Source organism: Notolepis coatsorum (genome assembly GCF_963971535.1).
Source record: "Notolepis coatsorum genome assembly, chromosome: 14".
Taxonomy (NCBI): Eukaryota; Metazoa; Chordata; class Actinopteri; order Aulopiformes; family Paralepididae; genus Notolepis; species Notolepis coatsorum.
In genome coordinates, this window is record NC_140178.1 from 47238001 (window position 1) to 47260601 (window position 22601).

The window sequence follows — 22601 nt, forward strand, 5'->3', positions numbered from 1 at the left end:
CGCAATTGTCATTTCATAATAAACACATATCACCGCGGCGCACAGCAAGTTTCAATTTCAGTTCCTGGCATTTTTAACCAGTGGAGAAAGGTAAGAGATGTCCCTATCGTTTTTCTTATATGAATTATTCTACGTTAATAAAACATACCTGGTGATCAACTACAGTTTGCTGTAAACATTATGATATGCGTGTAGTGTTATGATAACGACGGCTGCAGCGGGAGCCGGGAGGACGGCGGCAGCAGTGGATTTGCGAATAGCATGCAGCCGCAGAGCCAGCGGCGCTTTCAGGTCAGGTCCGCTCAACAGCGCCCCCCCACCCAACGGCTGAAAGCTGTGACCAGACCGCGTGTACCGGTTCCGCAACAGTAAGTGACTTCCGGGTAGGCCTGATTGGCCCCGACAGGCACGTGACGCGGCAAACTCAGGACGCGCAACGAGGCTGCTGAGAGCTGTCGCGCGGAAATAGGCTGTCTATTGCCATTCTCTAACACAAACTCTAACCTTAACCAGCTCCTTAACAGCGCCTAAACTTAACCGTTCTAACCTTAACCAACTCCGAAACAATGCCTAACCTTAACCTTAACCATGCCTAACCTTAACCATAGAAAGAATATTGCCATTCTCTAACACAAACTCTAACCTTAACCAGCTCCTTAACAGCGCCTAAACTTAACCGTTCTAACCTTAACCAACTCCGAAACAATGCCTAACCTTAACCTTAACCATGCCTAACCTTAACCGGCGAAAGAATACACGTTAAAAAAAAAATCACGTTAAAAAAAATTAATTCGATGGGATTCGAACTCGTCAACAACGGACCGCAGGATCGCAGGACCACTGCTCTGCGAGGTGAGCTAAAGCGCTGAATGAAAGTCATAGCGGATTTGGACGGTTACATCATTCCGCAAGCTCTGCCGCGCGGCAGAGAAAGTTGCGCGTCACGTGCCTGTCGGGGCCAATCAGGCCTACCCCGGAAGTCACTTACTGTTGCGGAACAGTAACACGCGACCAGACCTGAAAGCGCCGCTGGCTCTGCGGCTCTGCAGCTACATATGCTTCTAGCAAAATCCAGCATCCAGCCCGGCTGTTTGCAATGGGAGCAGCACGGACTCGGGACTTATTTTATTTGGAATATAATGACTTTATACGCAAAAGTAGCCTAGTTTTAAGTTAAAATATTATAAATCTACATGCCTTGAGGATGTCATTCTTTATATAGCCTGCCTATCAGGCAAAAAAAATTATTCTAACGGAAACACTGATACCGTGATATATACCGTTACCGTCTATGCTTCAAATTATACCGTGATATACATTTTAGACCATACCGTCCACCCCTACCATGAGGTGCACGCATAGTCATAGTACCCTTGAATGAGTGCTCCTGCCAGAGTCTTCAGGGTATTCTTGTTTACCAGAGAGGAGATCCGGTACAAGAATCTAGTTCGTTGGTTGACTTTTTTTTATTACATTGGATGCCATTTTGTCACAGGAAAGATTTGCCTCTAGGATGGAACCCAGGTAGGTAATTTCGTCTTTCCTTGTGACAATATTGTCACCCACTGTAACTAAGAAGCCGTCGGTCTTGCTGAGTTTGTTATTTGAACCGAAGAGAATGGACTCTGTTTTGCCCATGTGTAATGATAGTTTGTTATCAGCGAGCCATATGCAGATTTTGCCTAGTTCCGAGCTGAGGGTTTTTTCAACCTGCAACTTGTTCTTGTCAGAGACCAGCAGGGCTGAGTCGTCCGCAAACAGGAACAAGTTGCAGTCACAGGCTGACGACATGTAATTTGCATAAATTAGGAAGAGTAGCGGTACTAGTATGCTTCCTTGTGGAACACCACAGCTCACTGTGAGGGGGGGGATAGAGTACCGTTTACCTCTACCATCTCTTCTCTCCCCTCCAGGTAGGATTGCATCCAGCTCACTGATAAAATATCAAAACCAATTGTTTTTAGCTTGTCCATCAGAATGGAGTGATTGACAGTGTCGAAGGCCTTTTGTAGGTCCAGCATGACCATGCCGCAGTATTTGCCCGCGTCCACCTCTTGTTTGATGTGGTCGTTCAAATAGAGGAGGCATGTGTCAGTGGAGTGGGACGTTCTGAAGCCAGATTGGAATTCGTAGATTAGATTTTTTTCCGCCAGGTACTTTTCGACCTGTTCGTAGACTATTTTCTCCATGACTTTCGAGATGGAGGTAAGAATAGAAACAGGGCGGTAGTTGCCTGGGTCTAATTTGCTGCCCTTTTTGTGCAGAGGGGTCACTCTCGCAATTTTGAAGTCCTTGGGGACGTGCCCCTGTTTTATAGAGAGGTTTATTATGTGTGTGATGACTGGGGTGATGGCGGCTGCTGCGTCTCTGAGGAATTTGGAGGGGATGTTGTCATGGCCAGTGGCCTTGTTAGGTTGGAGGGCGCTCAATTTTTTGAGTACCTCATCGGTTGTTACCATTTCAAGTTTGAAGTCGTCTTTGTGGACCCCTAGGTTTTTGTAGTATGCTACTATGTGTTCTACCCCATAATGCCCTGAGTGGGAGGGTAGTTTGTTTACCAGTGTTGTGGCTATGTTTGTGAAGAAGATGTTTAAGTAATTGGCTACATCCAGCTTGTCTGTGATGAGCGTGTTGTCCGTCTTTATGTTTGAGAATCTGGTTTTAAGTTTTTTACTGCAGCCTAGTTGATTATTGAGTAATTTCCAAAGTTCGCAGGGTTTGTTTTTGTTTTCCTCAGTTTTGTCGTTGATGAAATTTCTTTTTGCGGTTCTGATCATGGTGTTTACGTCATTTCTTAGTCTGTTTCTTTGAGTTTTTAGTTCAACCACGTGGGCTTGGAGTTCACTGTTTGAGCTTTTGGAAAGCTTTGTCTGACTTTTATGAAGTTCAGAGCATTTTTTGTCTCTGGTTTTCATAGCGGCCAGTATTTCAGTGTGCATCCATGGCTCAGCGCGATTTTTTACCCTGGTGGTTCTTATGGGTGCCATGTTGTTGAGTATTGCTGTGAATTTGGTTTTGAATCCAAGCCATGTTTCTTCAACCTGTGTACCACTGAGTTCATCTGACCAGTCCAAGCTCCCCAGTTCTAGGTTAAAGGCCTCTCTAGAGTAAGTTTTGAGGTCTCTAGATGTGACTGTTTTGTGACAGCCGGCCTTCTGTTTTAGCTTTTTGCGGGTACAGAAAATCATATAATGATCACTTAACCCGCATGCTATCACCCCTTTATTGGAGATCATGGACTTGTCAGATTGTACACACACATACTGTACACACATACTGCACACACACATACTGTACACACACATACTGCACACACACATACTGTACACACATACTGTACACACACATACTGTACACACATACTGTACACACACATACTGTACACACACATACTGTACACACATACTGTACACACATGCATACTGTACACACATACTGTACACAAATACAGTACACACACATACATGCAGTACACACAAATATTGTACAAACTCATACAGTGTACATCCACCCACACACGCATACAGTACACACACACACACTAGGGCAGGGCTATTCAACTAAATTGTTCAGGGGGCCACATTGTCAGAAACCCAAGGGGCCAGGGGCCGGACTGCCACGGCGCCTCCCCGTTGTAAGATTCTGATCAAACTGGCCAGTATCACGTCTTCGTCTGTTTGGCCCTCCATCCAATTCCTCTGCGTTGTGTACTTTTAATGGTCCTGACGTCTCCGATACTGGTAGATAAGATCCTTATCTCCCCCCCGTTAGTGCAATCCATAAACCATAATAATTCTCCACTTGCGTAAGAATTCGACACTCCGACACCGTGAAATACCTTATGAGGAGAAGCGTTGTTTTATTGCTATAAACAGAACCTCATAATCAGATGTTATCAGATGTTATCAAATTGTATCGTCCTTGAAGAGTCTATTCTAATGATCTTTCGGTGTGTTCAGATCGTCCTTTTGTGATTCAGTCCAATAGTGTTCAGGCCTGTTCGTTAGCCTAACCCTCCTCGCGTTAGCCGAAGCTACTGTAATGATGATGTGGCATTCTCCCTTCCCCCCCCCCCTCCGTGGTGGAGGAGGAAGAGTCTCTCCTGGTTCCTTCCCTCCTAGTCTCAGTCAGATTTGAGTCTGCCCTACCCGGAACCACTGTCAGCTTTATAGGATCTTCATCATAACTATGATAGCCCACCCCTTTCTGGTTGTCAGGTGCCGCGTTGTCATGACAACTGCTAACCTTTCACACATTAAAATGCAGTTTTCTACTGTTTCATTAAGATGAACCCCTCTCCCTCGCTCTCGCTATCAGTGTTATGTCTTCAGCAAAACAAAACACCCTGCTCAGTGTGGTGTTCCCTCGCTCTGAACCAACCTCTGCTAAGCCAAACACATTTCTGCCCTCTCTGACCTGGCACCGTAAGATGCTACCATCTTTCCCCAATCTATACATCACATACATTGAAAAACCACCATTTTCTCTCAATCCCCCCTTGATTCTTATCACCCCTTCAGAATCATAAATCATTATTTGGTTTTTTAATTAATTATGCCAAAAATAGCCTATGGTTGAAGCAAACCAACCTCGTCTCTTGTGCACAAGAAACGAAGACGGCCCACGGTCAACCCAGTGATCCTGCTGCCTGATGTCTGTTTGCGCCCTCCTTCGTGCACAAAGGGAACCGAAACCGACCACCAAAACCAACAACATCCAACGACTCATAACCATTGGAGCCCCCCTGTCTGCTCCCAATAATTATATCCTGTTGTTCTACTGTTTTCCCTCTTATCTACCTTCTATATATATATATATCCTTCTATACATATATCTTATATATGAATCCTCCATTTATATCTCATACTCCTAATCAATGAACACAGGACTTCTCGCTGTTGTCTCGTCTCTCGATCTCCTGATTGACTCTGAAAGGAAGTCCCTGCTTGTCCATGATTCACCGCCCGTGCTCTGTTGTTTCAAAACGCTCTCTAAACAGCGTCTCCGCCGGGAAGGCCCCTCCGATGTCCGCCTCGTTCTCCCCTGGGCAACACCGCCTGCGACCGCTGGACTCCGCCTCGTCGGCCGTCTCCGCCCCGTCGGTCATCTCCGCCCTGTCGGTCATCTTGGTTGAGGCTCATCTCCACCGCCGTCGGCCCTCTCCAGACTCTGAAAGCAGAAACACCACGCCGGCAGTTTTTCTGTACACTCGACCCTGTGTTTTCTATTAGTCTACCGTGGCTTTGGGCCTGCAGCTCGTTCTCTATATATTTTTTCCCTCTGCAAGCCCCTGCCATGGCCACGCCCTTTCAGACTGTTGGATGGTGTGAGTGTCCTACAGCCCATGGCGCTATTTGTTCTCTATTAGTCCCCCACCTTCTCAACACCCATATCTAATCCTACAGGGCTGTTCCCTGTTTTGTTGTCTTCCGGCGTGACACCAGCAGCTAAACGATACCCACTCGGCCCTCTACGTTTGTCCCACGGGTGACCCCCAGCGCGCGCCAGTTCTTTCTGGTGACGTGTCCCCTCAAGACTCTGCCTATTTATTAGGTGTGAGAAGGCCCCACTGGAGATCGAACTCCCTCTTATTTCATAATTAAACTTATTTAATAAACCGCATCTCCTCTCTCTCTGCAATTCTTATTTAACCCATTCAATAATAAACTATTCAATTAACCTGTATATCAATATTATTATTATGATAATAACACACAACCGAGCATCGCTCTAACATACAACAGAGCAGGTTGGTTCCCTGCCCCTAACTCACATGTACTCGTACTATCATCTAACATACAACAGAGCTGTCCGTCGCTCTATACCCTACGGGGCTGTCTACCGTCGCCCTGGAGCTGTCACCGTCGCTCTATACCCTACGGGGCTGTCTACCGTCGCCCTGGAGCTGTCACCGTCGCTCTATACCCTACGGGGCTGTCTACCGTCGCCCTGGAGCTGTCACCGTCGCTCTATACCCTACGGGGCTGTCTACGTCGCCCTGGAGCTGTCACCGTCGCTCTATACCCTACTTTGAGTTCCTTTACAAAGTTCTACATACACCACCGTGTATACACACAAGCAGTTGGTAATCTTGAAAAAATTAAACTCCTTAATTAACTTAAACTCTAAATATTCCCCTATGGGTAATGGAAACTCTCCAGCACTACCCCCCCCCCCCCTCCGCCACTAGGTGGCGACCTACTCCTCCATTTGCCTGTATTATCCCACTGCCCCCCTAGATGGCGGCCAAAACTCAGTCTAGAGGATTGTAGGTGACGTGTCACTTCCTGATTCTAAACCCCTCGTGGCTAGGCCTGCCACGATAACACATTTTGCTGGGCGATTAATTGCCCCCGAAAATATCGCGATAAGCGATATTATTGCGACCGGTTAGAGAATTTTTTTTTTAGACATTTATTTCCCCAAACTTTTATTTTGAAGCCCACCGCTCCGTCTTTTCCGGTGTTTTAGACTTTTCCCCGGCGCTGCACCTGGACCCTAGTCAGCAGCCCTCACTCATGCGATGTAAACCAGGGACTCGAATACGCATGTTGTTGTTGTTGTTGTTGTAGGATATTGATGCCAAGAGCTATCTGTAGCTACTGCTGGATGGCGTTGGGACAACGCCTCAGTGAACTATTTAGTTTACTGCGACATTTCGTAGTGACTAGTTACCTAGCCAACGGAGGTATTATGCACTGGACTATTGCTGGAGGATTTGTTGATGTCGGGAGCTATCCGTAGCTAGCCGGCTGGATAACGTTACACAATGCCTCGTGTATTAAACTAAGTGAATAGTTGACTGGGTCATTTTGTAACGGTAGCTAACGTTATCTCACGAAGGTCCCACACTGACTAGACTAACGTCACGGTGAGGCAATAGCCTCTGTTTACATGCAGGCATTAGCAGCAGCAGCAGTGCTAACTAACGTTACATAGTTACAGAAACAGAAACAGGTGGGGAGGGGGTAGCAGCAGCAGTGCGCGGTGCACGCTTCATGTCGGCTGAGACAGCGAGTGAGAACTCCGCTAAAGAATTGGATCATGATTTTCGGTTTTCACATGACTATTTGATAGCCCGTCACACGGCGCTCAGACGTCTCAGTGGGAGGCGCCAAACGTAAAAACTGAGCAGGAGCAACACTATTGAGAAATGTAGTTAAGCTATGTGGCGTTGCCCCACGGAGCTGCTGTGCTCTGTAGTAAAGCCAGCGGCCCGCCTCCCAACACGGACAGTGACTGACAAGGGGCACTGGTTCCGCCTCATTAAAACAAACGCGCAAATAGCAATTAATCGCGCCCGTCAAAATCATTGCATTAATTTTAATTATCGCGGCAATTAATCGATTTATTGCTTATCGCGGCAGGCCTACTCGTGGCTCTGCGGCCATTTTGACTCGGTGCAAATGGCTACTCTCTCAACAAACGGCCGCTGCCCTTCCTTCCAAGGCCTGAAAACACAGCTGTTTTTCCTCTCTTTCCTATCCATTATCAGGGGACGCTTTCTCAGACTAATACTCTTGCCTGATCGGACATAATACACACTGGTACAATCTCCTTTCGACTTTCCTTCTGTTATGAAAACAGTCCCGCCATCAACAATTTTTCGATCTGATTCAAGCGCCCCCCCCCCCCCATTTCCTCATCTCGCATTTACCCTCCTTAAACCAAAACTGTGCAGCCTGCCTCGTTTGCTTTTCATTCTCTGTAGATAACACCCTCGATTTTCACCATGGCTCTCTGCTCATATTATTACAGCTGGCATTCTCTCTGTCGAACTAGAAATGTTTACGTTTACGGATTCACTATCTGTTCGTTTTTATTTGGCTTAAAAGATCAAAACAACCGTGTGCACAGTGAACTCACATTTTTGATCGGAGCGCTGTTTCCCCTACAGCGCTGGTTCGCCTCATGACCGCTCGACTCAACGCTCTCTCCCAGGGCTGGCCGGCCTTGCTTCGATCATGATTCTCCCACACATTGATGACTGTTGTCCACTGTCGCCCCATTATTGAAAAAGTCTTTATCCGTTGTTCTTATCTCTTGCAAATCCGGCTGTCATCAACAACCAACTGTTCCCGTTGTTTTAATCTCTTGCAAATCCGGGTCACGGCACCAACTGTAAGATTCTGATCAAACTGGCCAGTATCACGTCTTCGTCTGTTTGGCCCTCCATCCAATTCCTCTGCGTTGTGTACTTTTAATGGTCCTGACGTCTCCGATACTGGTAGATAAGATCCTTATCTCCCCCCGTTAGTGCAATCCATAAACCATAATAATTCTCCACTTGCGTAAGAATTCGACACTCCGACACCGTGAAATACCTTATGAGGAGAAGCGTTGTTTTATTGCTATAAACAGAACCTCATAATCAGATGTTATCAGATGTTATCAAATTGTATCGTCCTTGAAGAGTCTATTCTAATGATCTTTCGGTGTGTTCAGATCGTCCTTTTGTGATTCAGTCCAATAGTGTTCAGGCCTGTTCGTTAGCCTAACCCTCCTCGCGTTAGCCGAAGCTACTGTAATGATGATGTGGCATTCTCCCTCCCCCCCCCCCCCCCTCCGTGGTGGAGGAGGAAGAGTCTCTCCTGGTTCCTTCCCTCCTAGTCTCAGTCAGATTTTAGTCTGCCCTACCCGGAACCACTGTCGGCTTTATAGGATCTTCATCATAACTATGATAGCCCACCCCTTTCTGGTTGTCAGGTGCCGCGTTGTCATGACAACTGCTAACCTTTCACACATTAAAATGCAGTTTTCTACTGTTTCATTAAGATGAACCCCTCTCCCTCGCTCTCGCTACCAGTGTTATGTCTTCAGCAAAACAAAACACCCTGCTCAGTGTGGTGTTCCCTCGCTCTGAACCAACCTCTGCTAAGCCAAACACATTTCTGCCCTCTCTGACCTGGCACCGTTAGATGCTACCATCTTTCCCCAATCTATACATCACATACATTGAAAAACCACCATTTTCTCTCACCGTGCTATGAATATATGTACACTTGACACAACACACAACCACATTTTCACAACTTTTATTTAACTACATTGCAAAAGTAGTATACTTTTCAAAAAAAGTGCTTCATTTATGTGCCACATCTGCAACATCTCCTGCAAAAAGTGCTTCATTTATGACTGTGCAACAACTGCAACATCTCCTCTTCAACATTTCAATATAAAAATAAAATAAAAAACAAGTGCATGATGTGCATGATGTGCATCTGAACATTCTAACATCAACACTTGAACAAAAAAACACATTTATAGTGCAGCTGAGCTTATGAAAAAGTGCTTCATGTCTGTGCAACAACAGCAAATCACAGCATCTTATTAGCACTTATTGTCCACTCTTAACTCTCAAACATCAGGGGGGGGGGGTGGGGGGCGCGTGTAGCTTTATGCCAAGCAAGCAGTGCAAAAATTTGCCGTAGTGGCATGCAGTAATGCGCCTTTCATTTTCCGCCGCCCAGCGCCCAGGTCGCGCGGAAATAGGCTGTCTATTGCCATTCTCTTTGACAAACTCTAACCTTAACCAGCTCCTTAACAACGCCTAAACTTAACCGTTCTAACCTTAACCAACTCCGAAACAATGCCTAACCTTAACCTTAACCTTAGAAATTATATTGCCATTCTCTTTGACAAACTCTAACCTTAACCAGCTCCTTAACAGCGCCTAAACTTAACCGTTCTAACCTTAACCAACTCCGAAACAATGCCTAACCTTAATCGGCGAAAGAATACACGTTAAAAAAAAATCACGTTAAAAAATATTTTCGATGGGATTCGAACTCGCCAGCAAACAAGCCATAGGATCCACAGCCATGTGTCCTTGCCAATTGAGCTATTTGCTAGATACTGAATAAGGGGCGGTGACTTATATATATTGAGCTCCGCTCGTGTCGCATGCGCGGGCACCTCGCGCGAGCACGCCGGCGCACGCACGCACCTGAGCGAGCACGCCGCCGCCGGTGCACGCACGGTAGCATTTGTCTGAAAAGAAGGGCGCTTTACCGCACTAGCGTGCGGTGACGAATGCGGAAGCATTTTTGCACTGCTTGCTTGGCATTAACGTACAGGCGTGGGGGGCAGACAGGCCTAGCCTACATACACACATCTAATGAGAGAGATTGCACTTCTTTGACTGGGCAATGGCAGAGAAAGAGGGTTCATAGGAAGTGAGGGCTACCCTCAAACAGTGATGCAAATGCTCATTTGTCAAGGAGGCACGGTTGCTTGTTTTAATGGCATTCATGTGAGAGAAACTGGATTCACAGGTGTATGTTGAGCCAAACATTGTTAGCACAGATATTGCCAGCGTTTTTATTTTGGGGAATGTGTTGACATGAATACACTTTATCCAAAATGTTGTGGTGGATTCATTCTCAAGTGCCTGCTTCAGAGCAGATGATGCTTGCTCAATTATTTCAAGTTGCAGGAGACCTTCATTAATGTGAAGTGATGCAAGGAACTCTTGTCCTTTTGTGGAAATAGCAGCTACATTGGCAAATGGGTTGCTCACAAAATGCATCAATTCTCTGGACATGTCAAATTCATCAAATCGACTTGCAAAGTTTTCCATCAATTTATCAATGAAATCTGTCATTAGTTGAGTGACTTTTGGCTCAATTGTGCGTGTGAACGTTGACATGAAAAGAAAAAAGTAAAAAAAAAAAAAAAGTTATTTAAAAAAAAAATATATATATATATATATATATATTTTTTTTTTATTATTATCATGTAATCTTTGGCGGGCCGGTCAGAATCATCCCGCGGGCTGGATATGGCCCGCGGGCCGCCAGTTGAATAGCCCTGCACTAGGGGCATGGTGAACCCTAACTCGGGTGACCAGGAATACCTGTTTTTTTTTCAAAATTCTGTTCAAATGCCATCTTGGAATAACAAAACAACGATTGTGTGCAGACAATTGAAAATGTTGGGTTCCTTTCCACTTTCTTGAAGATTGTTCTAGAATTGTATTTTTTGCACTTGTTTGTTAAGTTACTGGGAATACCCTTTCCTTGTTTTTGCTCATTTTAACAAACAAAACACAACACATTCTAGTAATTCTGGTTTACACCTAACCCTTATTATTGCTGTTATGATTTCCAAAAATAAAATCTCACCAATCTTTAGTAAAATAGGAGATTTAAGTGTTTATCTGGAATTGTGAGGATAGGTATTCGCGGTAACCTGGGATCAATATGTGAATCGTAATTATCTCCCAAAATAATTGGCCACAAAAGACGAAACTAATTTTGGTTGTTCATTGGGGTGCCAAGATCATGCCCAAAACATATCATGCATCTGCCATGAAAATTAAGCCTTTTTTGTTTGTTATCAATTGAAGGCCATGAACTATGTTGACTCATATCCCTCTACCCGTATTTTTCCTTCAGATTCAGCTAAATTTGAATTCTCTTGAGATAACTCGGGAGAACTATGGTATTATGTTACATGATGATGATATCCCTACAAAACAACCAAAACATTTTAATTCTCTCTTAAATTGGAGGAGATAGTGAATTGGTATTCCCGGTAACTTAGGTCAACTTTAGAGGTCCGCCATCCCTCATTACATGATGTTTTTTTTTGTAAAGGTGAATTATTTGGCATCTATAACAATCATTCTTGACATGAGAAAAGATTTTAATGTTGTTCGTATAACGTCCTGGGTTATATGGCAGAGAGAGAGAGAGAGAGAGAGAGAGACTCTCTCTGCTGGTGTCTGCTAAGGTTTAGGGATCAAGAGGTACAGTAGGGATGGATAAATTGGCTAGATTAGTGGGATTAGGCCATGCTACATGCAGGCTGTGATGTGTGGAGAGCAGGGTGGGGGGGGGCTGGGCGAAGGTTGTTTAATCAGAGAGAGAGAGAATTTAATACAGGATTGATTTTAAAATTGTGCTCACCACCTACAAGGCTTTAAAGGGTGAAGCCCCAAGCTACATTGCTGAGCTTATAACCCCTTACTGCCCTAATAGGGCTCTCCGCTCCTCCGACCAAGGAGCGCTCTTCGCCCCCCCGGACCAAACTAAAAACCAAGGGTGACCGGGCTTTTTCAGTCGTGTAGCACCCAAGCTATGGAATCAGCTACCTTATGAAATCAGGTCTGCTGTTAGGTCGCTTTCACACAGGGGCTGTTTGGTCCGGACTATCGGACCAGAATTCGATAGTCCGCTTTTTGGGGTTTGTGTGAATGCGCGTCGACCAAACACCCGAACTCTGGTCCGACCAAAAACATAGGTCTCGGTTCGCTTCATCGGACCAAACGTGGACCAAATATAGGAAGTGCTTATTATTATTATTATTACCGCGTTCACTGCAAAACAACACTATCTATCAGTCCACACACACAGACACACGCACGCTCGCGCACACAGGCTCGCAGCCACACACACATATTTCCACTCTCTATTGTCCAATAGACGAGCGCCCTCTTCGACCGCGTGACATTGTTCAGATAGTTTGGTGCGCCTGACAAATTGCTGTGTGAATGCAGACGAACCAAATGATGAATGCAACAATGTTGCAACTTCACCACCAGAACCGCACCGAGTCCACCAAAACTATATGTGAAAGCACCCTTAGTGTGGAGTCTTTTAAACAAGGTCTAAAAACCTTTTTATAGAGTGAGGCTTTTAATTGATCATGTATGTGGTATAACATGTGTGTATGTGATTGTATTTTAATTAATTTGTTTTTGAAGTATTCTACAATCTTGTATGTGATGTAACGTGTGGTTATTCTATGATGAACCTTTTACTGCCTGTAAAGCACTTTGTGATTTTAATCTGCTCTCGGCGTTGTCACCAGCTTGGCTGGCCATTCACACTAATACAATTGGCAGTATTAGGGCGTGGGGAAGCTGGCGGGTGGGAATCTGGCGTTGTGGACAGCGATGCCTACAGGTCAGGTCTCGGCGCTTGCTAAGCGGGGCAGGACTTGGTGGAGATAGCGTGCCCTCCCACGCGTTACACTTCACCAATGAGAGTCCTCGCTGCCAAGTGAAAAGACGTCACTGGCTGTCGGCGCACGTCTCGGAGGAAGCGTGCGATCGACTCGGGACGCCCTTGTACCGACTCGTAGAAGAACATGCATACAGCAGCCGGGGAGGGGGGGGGGATTGGCACAACGACTAATTGGGATGGGGAGAATCTGAGAAAAACAGAAAGAAAAAAATAATAATAATACAAAACAGATGTGTTCCATAGACTCACAGGAATTGTGTAAAATTGCCCAAATAGTAAGATAGGGGACCTTTCAGATTACTTTATTCACCATATTGTATGTACAAATGGAACGTGATTCAACATTACAGTGCATGATTTTTTCACAAATAGGAATAAACATAATAATACATAATAATAAATAAATAAATAAGTGCAAAACAGGACAGAAACAGTGAGACAACGATAAGACAGTAAAGTGTAGTGGTTGGGGACATGGATACAGTGCAGCACAGTTCAAGTCCAGAGGTCCAGCCCTAGCAGCTCGCCATATAGGGGGGGGGGGGAGCTGGGGGACACCTGACTCGTTTACCAGGCGAGCTGCTGAGGGGAAGAAGCTGAGTCTATGGCGGGACTTTAATGTCTTGGGCAGCCGTAGCCGCCTGCCATGGGGGAGCATGATGAAGAGGCTGTGACCCGGGTGGGCGGGGTCAGCCATAATCTTCCTCGCCCTCCTCAAGGCCCTGGTGGAATGTAGGGACTCGAGGGAGGGAGTAAGTAAGTAAAGTTTATTTATATAGCACTTTTCACAGAGACAACTCACAACGTGCTTTACATACAGCAGAAATTAAATAAAATAAAAATAAAAAGCAAGAACCATTCAAGAGATAAGAGACGGAACAAAACACAATGCATCACAGAGAAACAAAACAAAACAAAAGACATATTTTATACCTGGAGGAGAAGCTCAAACATTACCCAAAGGCCTGTTTAAACAGTAATGTTTTTAGCTGATTTTAAAAAATGTCAACAGACGCTACAGCTCTTAGGCCATGAGGAAGGGCATTCCAGAGTCTAGGTGCTACAGATTGAAAGGCTCTGTCACCTTTGGTGATCATCCTGGTGCGCGGAATGACCAACAGATCCTGGTCAGCTGTCATCAGGGTCCTGCTGGGCACATATGGTTCCAGCAGGTCGGTTAAATATTCTGGTGCCTGGCCATGCAAAGCTCTAAAAGTGAGCACCAGGACCTTGAAATTAATTCTGAGATGTATAGGAAGCCAGTGCAAGGAGGCTAGGATTGGAGTGATGTGACACCTTCTGCTTGATCTGGTTAGCAGTCTTGCAGCAGTATTTTGGATGAACTGGAGGCGGTCTATGGATGATTTATTGAGGCAGGTGAGAACCGAATTGCAGTAGTCTAGACGAGAAGAAACGAAGGCATGGATGATCAACTCTAGGTCAGAATGGGAAACAATCGACCTGAGCTTAGCAATATTCCTGAGATGGAAAAAACAGGTGCGGGTCACCGACTTGATATGAGTGTCGAGGTGCATGGCCTGATCAAAGTTTACCCCAAGGTTCCTGAGGTTGGGCTCACATTAGTTTCTAGGGGCCCAAGGCAACCAGCCACCCTAGATGCAACGCCATCAGAGGCCACGATGAGCACCTCGGTTTTGGCCTCATTTAGCTGGAGGGAAGGGGGCAGCCGATCACCCTCTCCGCTGATCGTATCACCCGCTGCAGCTTGGCCTTGTCCCTGACCGTGGCTGCAGGGAACCAGGTGATTATGGAGAGGGTGAGGATGGACTGGATGATGGTGGTGTAAAACTGGACCATCATAGTCCTCGGCAGCCTGAACTTCCTTAGCTGACGTAGGAAGAACATCCTCTTCCGGGCCTTTTTATTGAGAGCGATGGTGTTCAGCTCCCATTTCAGGTCCCGGGAGAGTGTCATGCCACAGAGGCCACCGGGGTGCCTTTAACACTACACAATGTCTAAATATGCAAATACACTACAACTTCCACTACAAGCAATACCAACACGTTTTCAAAAGGATTCCCGTTACTAGGGATGCCCCGATCGATCGGCCACCGGCCATCGTTAATCAGTATAAATATGCGATCGGGGAATTCCGATAATTAGTCATATTCGCCGATCGCGGAAACTGATCAAGTGGATATCTCACTCGCTTGTCTCAGACGCACAGGACCTGCAAACTGCTCCTCCTCCCTAGCCCCGCCCGTACCCGTGTAGAGTTTGTAAACACAGAGGAGGCGGACCTCCTCTGCTGAGTCTAGATAGTGCATTCGACCTGAGCTAACGTTAGCTACCTAGCTATCGTTACTGTTTAAACAAAATTACCCAGTCAACTATTCACTTTTAGTAGGCATTGTCTAACGGTATTTAGCCGGCTAGCTACTGATAGCTCCGGATATCAACAAATGCCCCAGGAAGTCTAGTAGTCCATGTTGATATCTCCGTTAGCTTGCGTTAGCTTGCGTTAGCTGACGTTAGTTCACAGTTCAAAACGAAATGTCCGATTGAACTAAATAGTTGTCTTAACGTCATCTAGCCGGCTAGCAGTAGCTACAGATGGCTCCTGATATCAATGTCTTATAACATTGATTGAATGCGTATTCGAGCTGAGGGCTTGCTGAATGTGAAATGACCAAAGCATAACGTTACCAATAGGGTCCCGCTGCAGCGCCGGAGAATCCTTTTTGGAGCTGGAGGCTACTAGAGCAGTGGTTCTCAACTGGTCTAGCCTCGGGACCCAACATTTTCCTTAGTCATTAAGTCGCGACCCAACATTTTGAACCACTATGATTTATGTAAAAAAAAAAAAATTGCAGTAATACGCAATCTTTCAAAACATGAAATAAACACAAAAAAGTTCAACAAAAGTGCAACTATTGCTAAAAACCCAATGAAATAAAAGAATAATAAATAATATATGCTTCTTAGCAGATTTCTTAGCTTATCATAACAGACCTAAGTTTGGGAGAACTAATGGTAAATGGCTGCTTTTTTATATAGCGCTTTTATCCAAAGCGCTTTACAATTTGTTACTCACATTTTACCCATTCACACACCGATGGCGGAGGCAACCATGCAAGGTGCCAACCTGCTCATCGGGAGCAATTAGGGGTTAAGTGTCTTGCTCAAGGACACATCGACACGCTGCCTGGGAGGAGCAGGAATCGAACCGGGAACCTCCGGATTGCCAGACGACTGCTCTACCTCCTGAGCCACTGTCGCCCCTAATGGGATAACTGGGGTTGCAACAAAAGTGCAACTAGGGCTAAAAACCCAATGAAATTAAATAATAATAATAAATAATTATGCTTCTTAGCAGACTTCTTAGCTTAACATAACAGACCTAAGTTTGGGGGAACTAATGGGATAACTGGGATTGCAATAAAAGTGCAACTAGGGCTAAAAACCCAATGAAATAAAATAATAATAAATAATATGCTTCTTAGCAGATTTCTTAGCTTAACATAACAGACTTACGTTTGGGGGGAACTAATGGGATAACTGAGGTTGCAACAAAAGTGCAACTAAGGGCTAAAAACACAATGAAATAAAATAATAATAATAATAATAATAATAATAATAATAATAATAATAATAATAAATAATATATCCTTCTTAGCAGACTTCTTAGCTTAACATGCAGGGAACTAATGGGATAACTGGGGATGATGTTTGGGGATGATGTTTGTCTCAAAGTCTGGGGTGATGGTAGACAAAGCAACTCTGAGGTCATGCTCAATGTCCAATCTGTTTCCCCGCTTTGTCTTCAGCTGGACCAGAGCTGAGAAGCCACTTTCACAACGATAGCTAGTGCAAAAAAAAAAAAAAAAAAATTTAATTTTTTTTTTTTTTTTTTCACACACATCCGCGACCCACTCAAAATGGCCCCGCGACCCACTTTTGGGTCGCGACCCACCAGTTGAGAAACACTGTACTAGAGTACACACAGACAGTGGAGCTGTTTGCAGATAGCGAGCATTTTGACTTGTTGCGTGGTGGCGATGTCTCGCAGATAATACAAGTACAAGTCTAATTATATAATATATATATTTTATTAAAAAAAAAAAAAAAACTTTTTATATAAAATAATTTTTAATTTCTTTTTAATCAAAAACGATCGGTATCGGATCGGTATCGGCCGATATGGCTCACGACGATTGGTGATCGGTATCGGTGGCAAAAAACGTGATCGGGGCATCCCTACCCGTTACCTTCACTGTAACTCAGCCAACTCAAGACTGACTTCCCTGGGCAAAGCAGCTCTCTTGTTTCCAATAGCCCCTCCCACTAGGCTTCAAACAGGATGTACATAACAAACACATTAACAAATTCCTACATACAAAATATATATCCCCCACTATATCACACATACTTTCCAACTGTTTTAATTAAAGATAATCAGGTAAATACTAAATAGTACAATACCAAATGATACAATAATGTCGCTCACGTGACCCTGGTCTCGTGCCAACCCCTCGCATTTAACCTGGCGGAAATGTGCGCCTCTGTTTGGCCAACACGTCAGCCTAGGAAGTGCCGGAGAGGTGCAGAGGCGAATGCATTGTGACAATGTGAGTGAATCAATGTGTATGTGATGGGATGAATGAACGTAACACTCCCAAGCTGTCATTCTGCTATGACAACGGAAAAGGAATGGATGATTGTGAGAATTCTGACATTCGGACATACTAAGAAAGCTGACTGGAGGAAATGTTTGGAATGTTTGGTGTGTGTATGCAGTGCGCCGCAGCATATATGGCGTGTGTGTTTTCATGTGCGCTGCCCGCACTCAGCCGCTGCGTCACACCCATCTCTCGAGCCTGTGGTCAGTCGGTCAATCATGACCCTATTATTGTTCACAATACCAAACATCACATATCTTTGTATGTAGATGATAGGGCTGCACGATTAATCGTTTTTTAATCGAAATCGCGATTTGGAATGATGCAATTATCAAATCGCCAAGCCTGCAATTAAAAAAAATAAAAATAAAAACATTTTTTTTTTTTTTTTTTTTTTTTAAACCAGGAAGTCCCATTGAGATACAAGATCTCCTTTGCAAGGTAGACCTGGCCAAGATGACAGCAATAACATTTGCAATACATCACACAGCAATAAAATGTGCGATACATCACACAAGAACATAATAAATGTGCATGTATACAATACATCACATGTAAACACAAAGCAGAATAGTCTACATGATAGTAAAAGTGTATAATACAGGGTAATACAGTAATTTTGCAGTTGGGACCCGACTACAGAAAGCAGCAACATTCTTCTTGTAATTTTTTTTTTAAATATGTTATAATCGCATCGCAAATCGCAATCGCAATATCTGTCAGAATAATCGCAATTAGATTATTTCCCAAAATCGTGCAGCCCTAGTAGATGATATACTCTTCTTTATTCAGAATGTCCCTCAGTTTCTTTCCCACCTTATTGCCACTGAATGCCTCTGCTACACAGCTAGCTACCCTGACATCCCAGTGGTCCAGAATCTTAAATATCTAGGTGTTTCACTTTCAATTAGGGCTGGGCGTTCTTCAATTATTTGTCGTTGACGCCATCTTTAGTGTTACAGCCCCTCACACTCTAGTTCTCAGGCTGCAGCTGGTTTGAAAGCGAAAGGGGAGTTGAACAGTTGGCTTTCTTTTCTTTTCTATCTTTTGGTGGACAAACCAAACCACGTGACTCGCGACTGGAGACTAGCTCTGCTAGCACACATAGCCTACTGTGTAGAGATTGTTTCAAATTGTATTTTAAATTAGAAAGCAAACTAAATAAACGGACAAGAGAAAAATAAATCTCAATTTGGATTTTGGTCAGTATTGTCATTTGGACAAGCAAAGCCATTACTTTAAGTTGCAGGCAAGAAAGACAAGTCTGTCCACTGTCTCTGGTTTTAAAGCTGCCCTGTTGCAGGTCACAATACAAATAAAATAATAATAATTAATGATCGATATTATTTTTATTATCGATTATTAAAATATATCACGATAATTATCGTTTTATCGCCCAGCCCTAGTTTCAATCCATCCCTCGGTTGCAAGCACAGTATAAAATAATGATAAAGTGCTTAGGGAGGTAGAAACAGATCTGCAAAGGTGGAATTCCATTCTCTTATTTCAGTTATTAAAATTCATATTTTTCCACTTTTTTTTTGTGGGTGGGGATGTGGTATTGTTTATGGTTGTTTTCTTACTGCCCTCCTTTCCTTTCATATATTATTTCCTTTGTTCATTATTATTATCTGTTTTCTCTTTAATGTTTATGTTGATTCAGGATAGAGGGATGTTTAAATTGATAGCCTTATGTGTGGGATGATGGGAGGTGTTTTGCTTGGCAGTAGACTGTCGTAGACTAGTGTCATATGCTGACGTGATGTGTCGTGGCGGCTGATGTCTGCTGGCATGCACTGAGTGGTGTCTGGTGTGGCAGTGTCATAAGGCCTGACGGATGACTTAAACATTAGAAAAGGTAGCATGAGATTCTAACAATATATCTGTCAGGCTTTGTGGCAGTGTCTTCGCCGATGCCGCTTGGTGTGTGTCAGTTGGCATCTGCTATCTTGGCATGCTGTGTCGGGTGTTTGGTCGATGCTGCGACATTGTGACAGCGTTGGGTTGGTCTGTGGTCAGTGTGCCGTCAGGTGTTTCTGGATGGTGTTTTGTGAGCTCATGCTTGTCTTCTCTCCCTCACTGAGTGACTGTATAACCACATACTGTACCTACATTTTATTTGAATGCCAATAAATAAATTATATATATATAAAAAAATAAAGTACCCTAATAAACTTGTTTCACTGTTGCCAAGACTCCTAGAGAAAATAAAACACTGGTGTTGCATGTGTGACTGTGTGTGTGGTGCTGTTGTGTTTGCAGGGCATCCCCAGCAGTCCGGTCCAAGAGACTAATCCTCCGGTCCAGACTCCTGCTTCTGGACGCACAGATGCTCCACCTCTAGCAGAAGGTGAAACAGGCAACACATGTAGCTTAGCATGACACCGGCACATGTAGCTTAGCATGACACCGGCACATGTAGCTTAGCATGACACCGTCACATGTAGCTTAGCATGACACTGTCACATGTAGCTTAGCATGACACTGTCACATGTAGCTTAGCATGACACCATCACATGTTGCTTAGCATGACACCGTCACATGTAGCTTAGCATGACACCGTCACATTTCCCTCTGGACATTGATTTAATATCTAAGTGGTTTCAGCATAAATATACCAGCCATGTATTAAGAGTGTGTGTGTGTGTTCTCACCTGTATCTAATTACTAATCGGAATGCATTCCATATCTCTAACCTATTATGATGTTGTTTATTTCTGGGTCACCAGGGGAGAACCCCCTGGAGTTCCTGCGGACCCAGCCTCAGTTCCTCAACATGAGACAGGCTATACAGCAGAACCCGGCACTGCTGCCCGCTCTCCTTCAGCAGCTGGGCCGAGAGAACCCACAGCTCCTACAGGTAACACACCGACCGCTGTCAATATGGTATCGTATAGTGATATACACAATGATATAATATCAATATAGTATAGTGATATGTCTTCTGATGATAGAATATCAATACAGTATAGTCTTGTGATATGTATTCTCATGATATATAATATCAATATAGTCTAGTGATATGTCTTCTCACAATAAACGCAATTACAGGATGACAGAAACCCTGTTATATATATATATATATATATATATATATATATATATATATATATATATATATATTCTTGTTATTGTAGTTGTCTTGTCTGTCGTTGTTGCCATTGTTGCATACTGTCTTACGAAGCACATTTTAAATAAAGTTGACTTTCTGACTCTCTCCCATGTGCCCCCCCCCCCCCCCTACCCTAGCAAATCAGCCAGTACCAGGAGCTGTTCATCCAGATGCTGAATGAACCAGTGGGTGAAGGGGGAGAGGGACCAGAGGTGGGCGAGCTGGGGGCAGCGGGGGAGGAGGGCGCGCCTGTCAATTACATCCAGGTCACACCTCAGGAGAAGGAGGCCATCGAGAGGGTGAGGAGAGGGGCAGGGCTTCCCCTTCAAGCCCCTTCTCATTTGATTAGTAGACTAACGTTGTTGAGTCTTAGTTAGGGGTGCGTGCACTCATATGAACATTTTGGCTAATAACCAATATTTTCTGATATTTGCTTTATTTTTCCTTTATTCTGTATTTTTTTAGTACATATTTGTCCTTAAAAAAATAAAAAGATCTAATTGTGAGATCCCCACTGCTACTAAACATGCATATTGTAACACAAAACGTCTCACTACTGTTTGCTAGATCCTTCCTTGCACCTTATGAAAATTGAGGAGAACAATATTGTAATTCCCAAATATTTCCACAAGCATACAAAGTGACACTACAAAATGGCCATCTGGTAAATATTAATAATATAGCTTTGGAATTCAGACTCTTAAATAAAAGTAAACGTATCAAATATGGAAGAAATGGCAAGGTGACCCCTTATGAACAATCAGATTTTAGATATTTTCAAACTGATGTCTCAGTATAAAATCATGACTGTGATTCCCCCCCCCCTCTCTCTCTTCTTCTCTCCATCCATTTCTTCCTTTTGAACAGTTAAAAGCGCTGGGTTTCCCAGAGGCGCTGGTGATCCAGGCCTACTTTGCCTGCGAGAAAAACGAGAACCTGGCAGCCAACTTTCTCCTCAACCAGGGCTTGGATGACGAATGAGAAGCAGAGATGGCCGTTCTCTTCTTCTTTTTCCTCCTCCTCCTCCTCCCTTTCCCACTCCCTCTTCAGCTCAGCACAAGGACTGCACCCCCCACTGTACAGCTGCCTGCCTCGGCTCAGCCCAACGGGAGGGGGAGGGGAGAGCGAGCTGGGGCAGGGATGGGTAGGGGAGACGGGGTGGGTTTGGGGCTTGGGCAGGCAGGCGGGTGGGTGGGTGGGTTACTGCTACAGTACACAAAAGTATATGTTGTGTGCAAGAAGGTCAGACTTGGGGGTTTGATGTGTGGGTTATTTTGAGAATGAGGGGTGATTGGGAGAAGGATTAATGAAATCCACTTGAATTCCAATGGAATGTGTGGGATTTGTTTAGGGGAGATCTATGAGATTTGAGATGCGCCTGGGGAACACGGGAGGGGGGAGGGACAGAAGGGTTTGCAGTGAGAATGTGTGCGTGTGGGAGCGTATGCGTGTGTTCATGCCTCCGTCTGTGCGCCTATGCAGGTGGATGCGATACAGTTAAAAGTAATTGATATGCATATCTAAGCTTGTTTATGCTGTAGCTGGATGTTAGGGAAGCACATTCTATTCAATGCACTTCTACAATGTTCTCGGTGTGTAACAGAGTGTGTGTACGTCCGTCTGCCTCTGTAAGTATCATATATGTTCGTCCAAGAATGAAATGACCAGAGATGGACTTGGCCGAACTATGCTTTTTGTGTGTGTGAGATGACATGGCTGGGGTGTATTGGGAAGGCCAATAGCAAAGAGATGGCAACTAAACTGTTGATAAAGAAGAATATGGTTGTGGTCTATTCTATTATGTACACAAGTCCCTCCCTCCTCTGTTCTGTGCTGCAGTTTATAGCCTGGTTCCCCACGGTCATGACAATCCTGGAAAAG

The 22601-nt window shown here is 44.4% G+C and overlaps 1 protein-coding gene across 1 annotated transcript in view; it reads left to right on the forward strand.

Annotated features, from left to right (window-relative positions):
- rad23aa (RAD23 homolog A, nucleotide excision repair protein a) overlaps positions 1-21866 on the forward strand; it is a 41368-nt gene extending 19502 nt beyond the window's left edge. The window contains exons 6-9 of the mRNA XM_084328885.1: positions 19871-19958; positions 20338-20468; positions 20858-21019; positions 21588-21866. Of these exons, the coding sequence (XP_084185011.1) occupies positions 19871-19958; positions 20338-20468; positions 20858-21019; positions 21588-21701 (495 nt within the window). The 3' untranslated portion in view covers positions 21702-21866. The remainder of the gene's footprint in view (positions 1-19870; positions 19959-20337; positions 20469-20857; positions 21020-21587) is intronic.
- Positions 21867-22601: the final 735 nt, after the last annotated feature.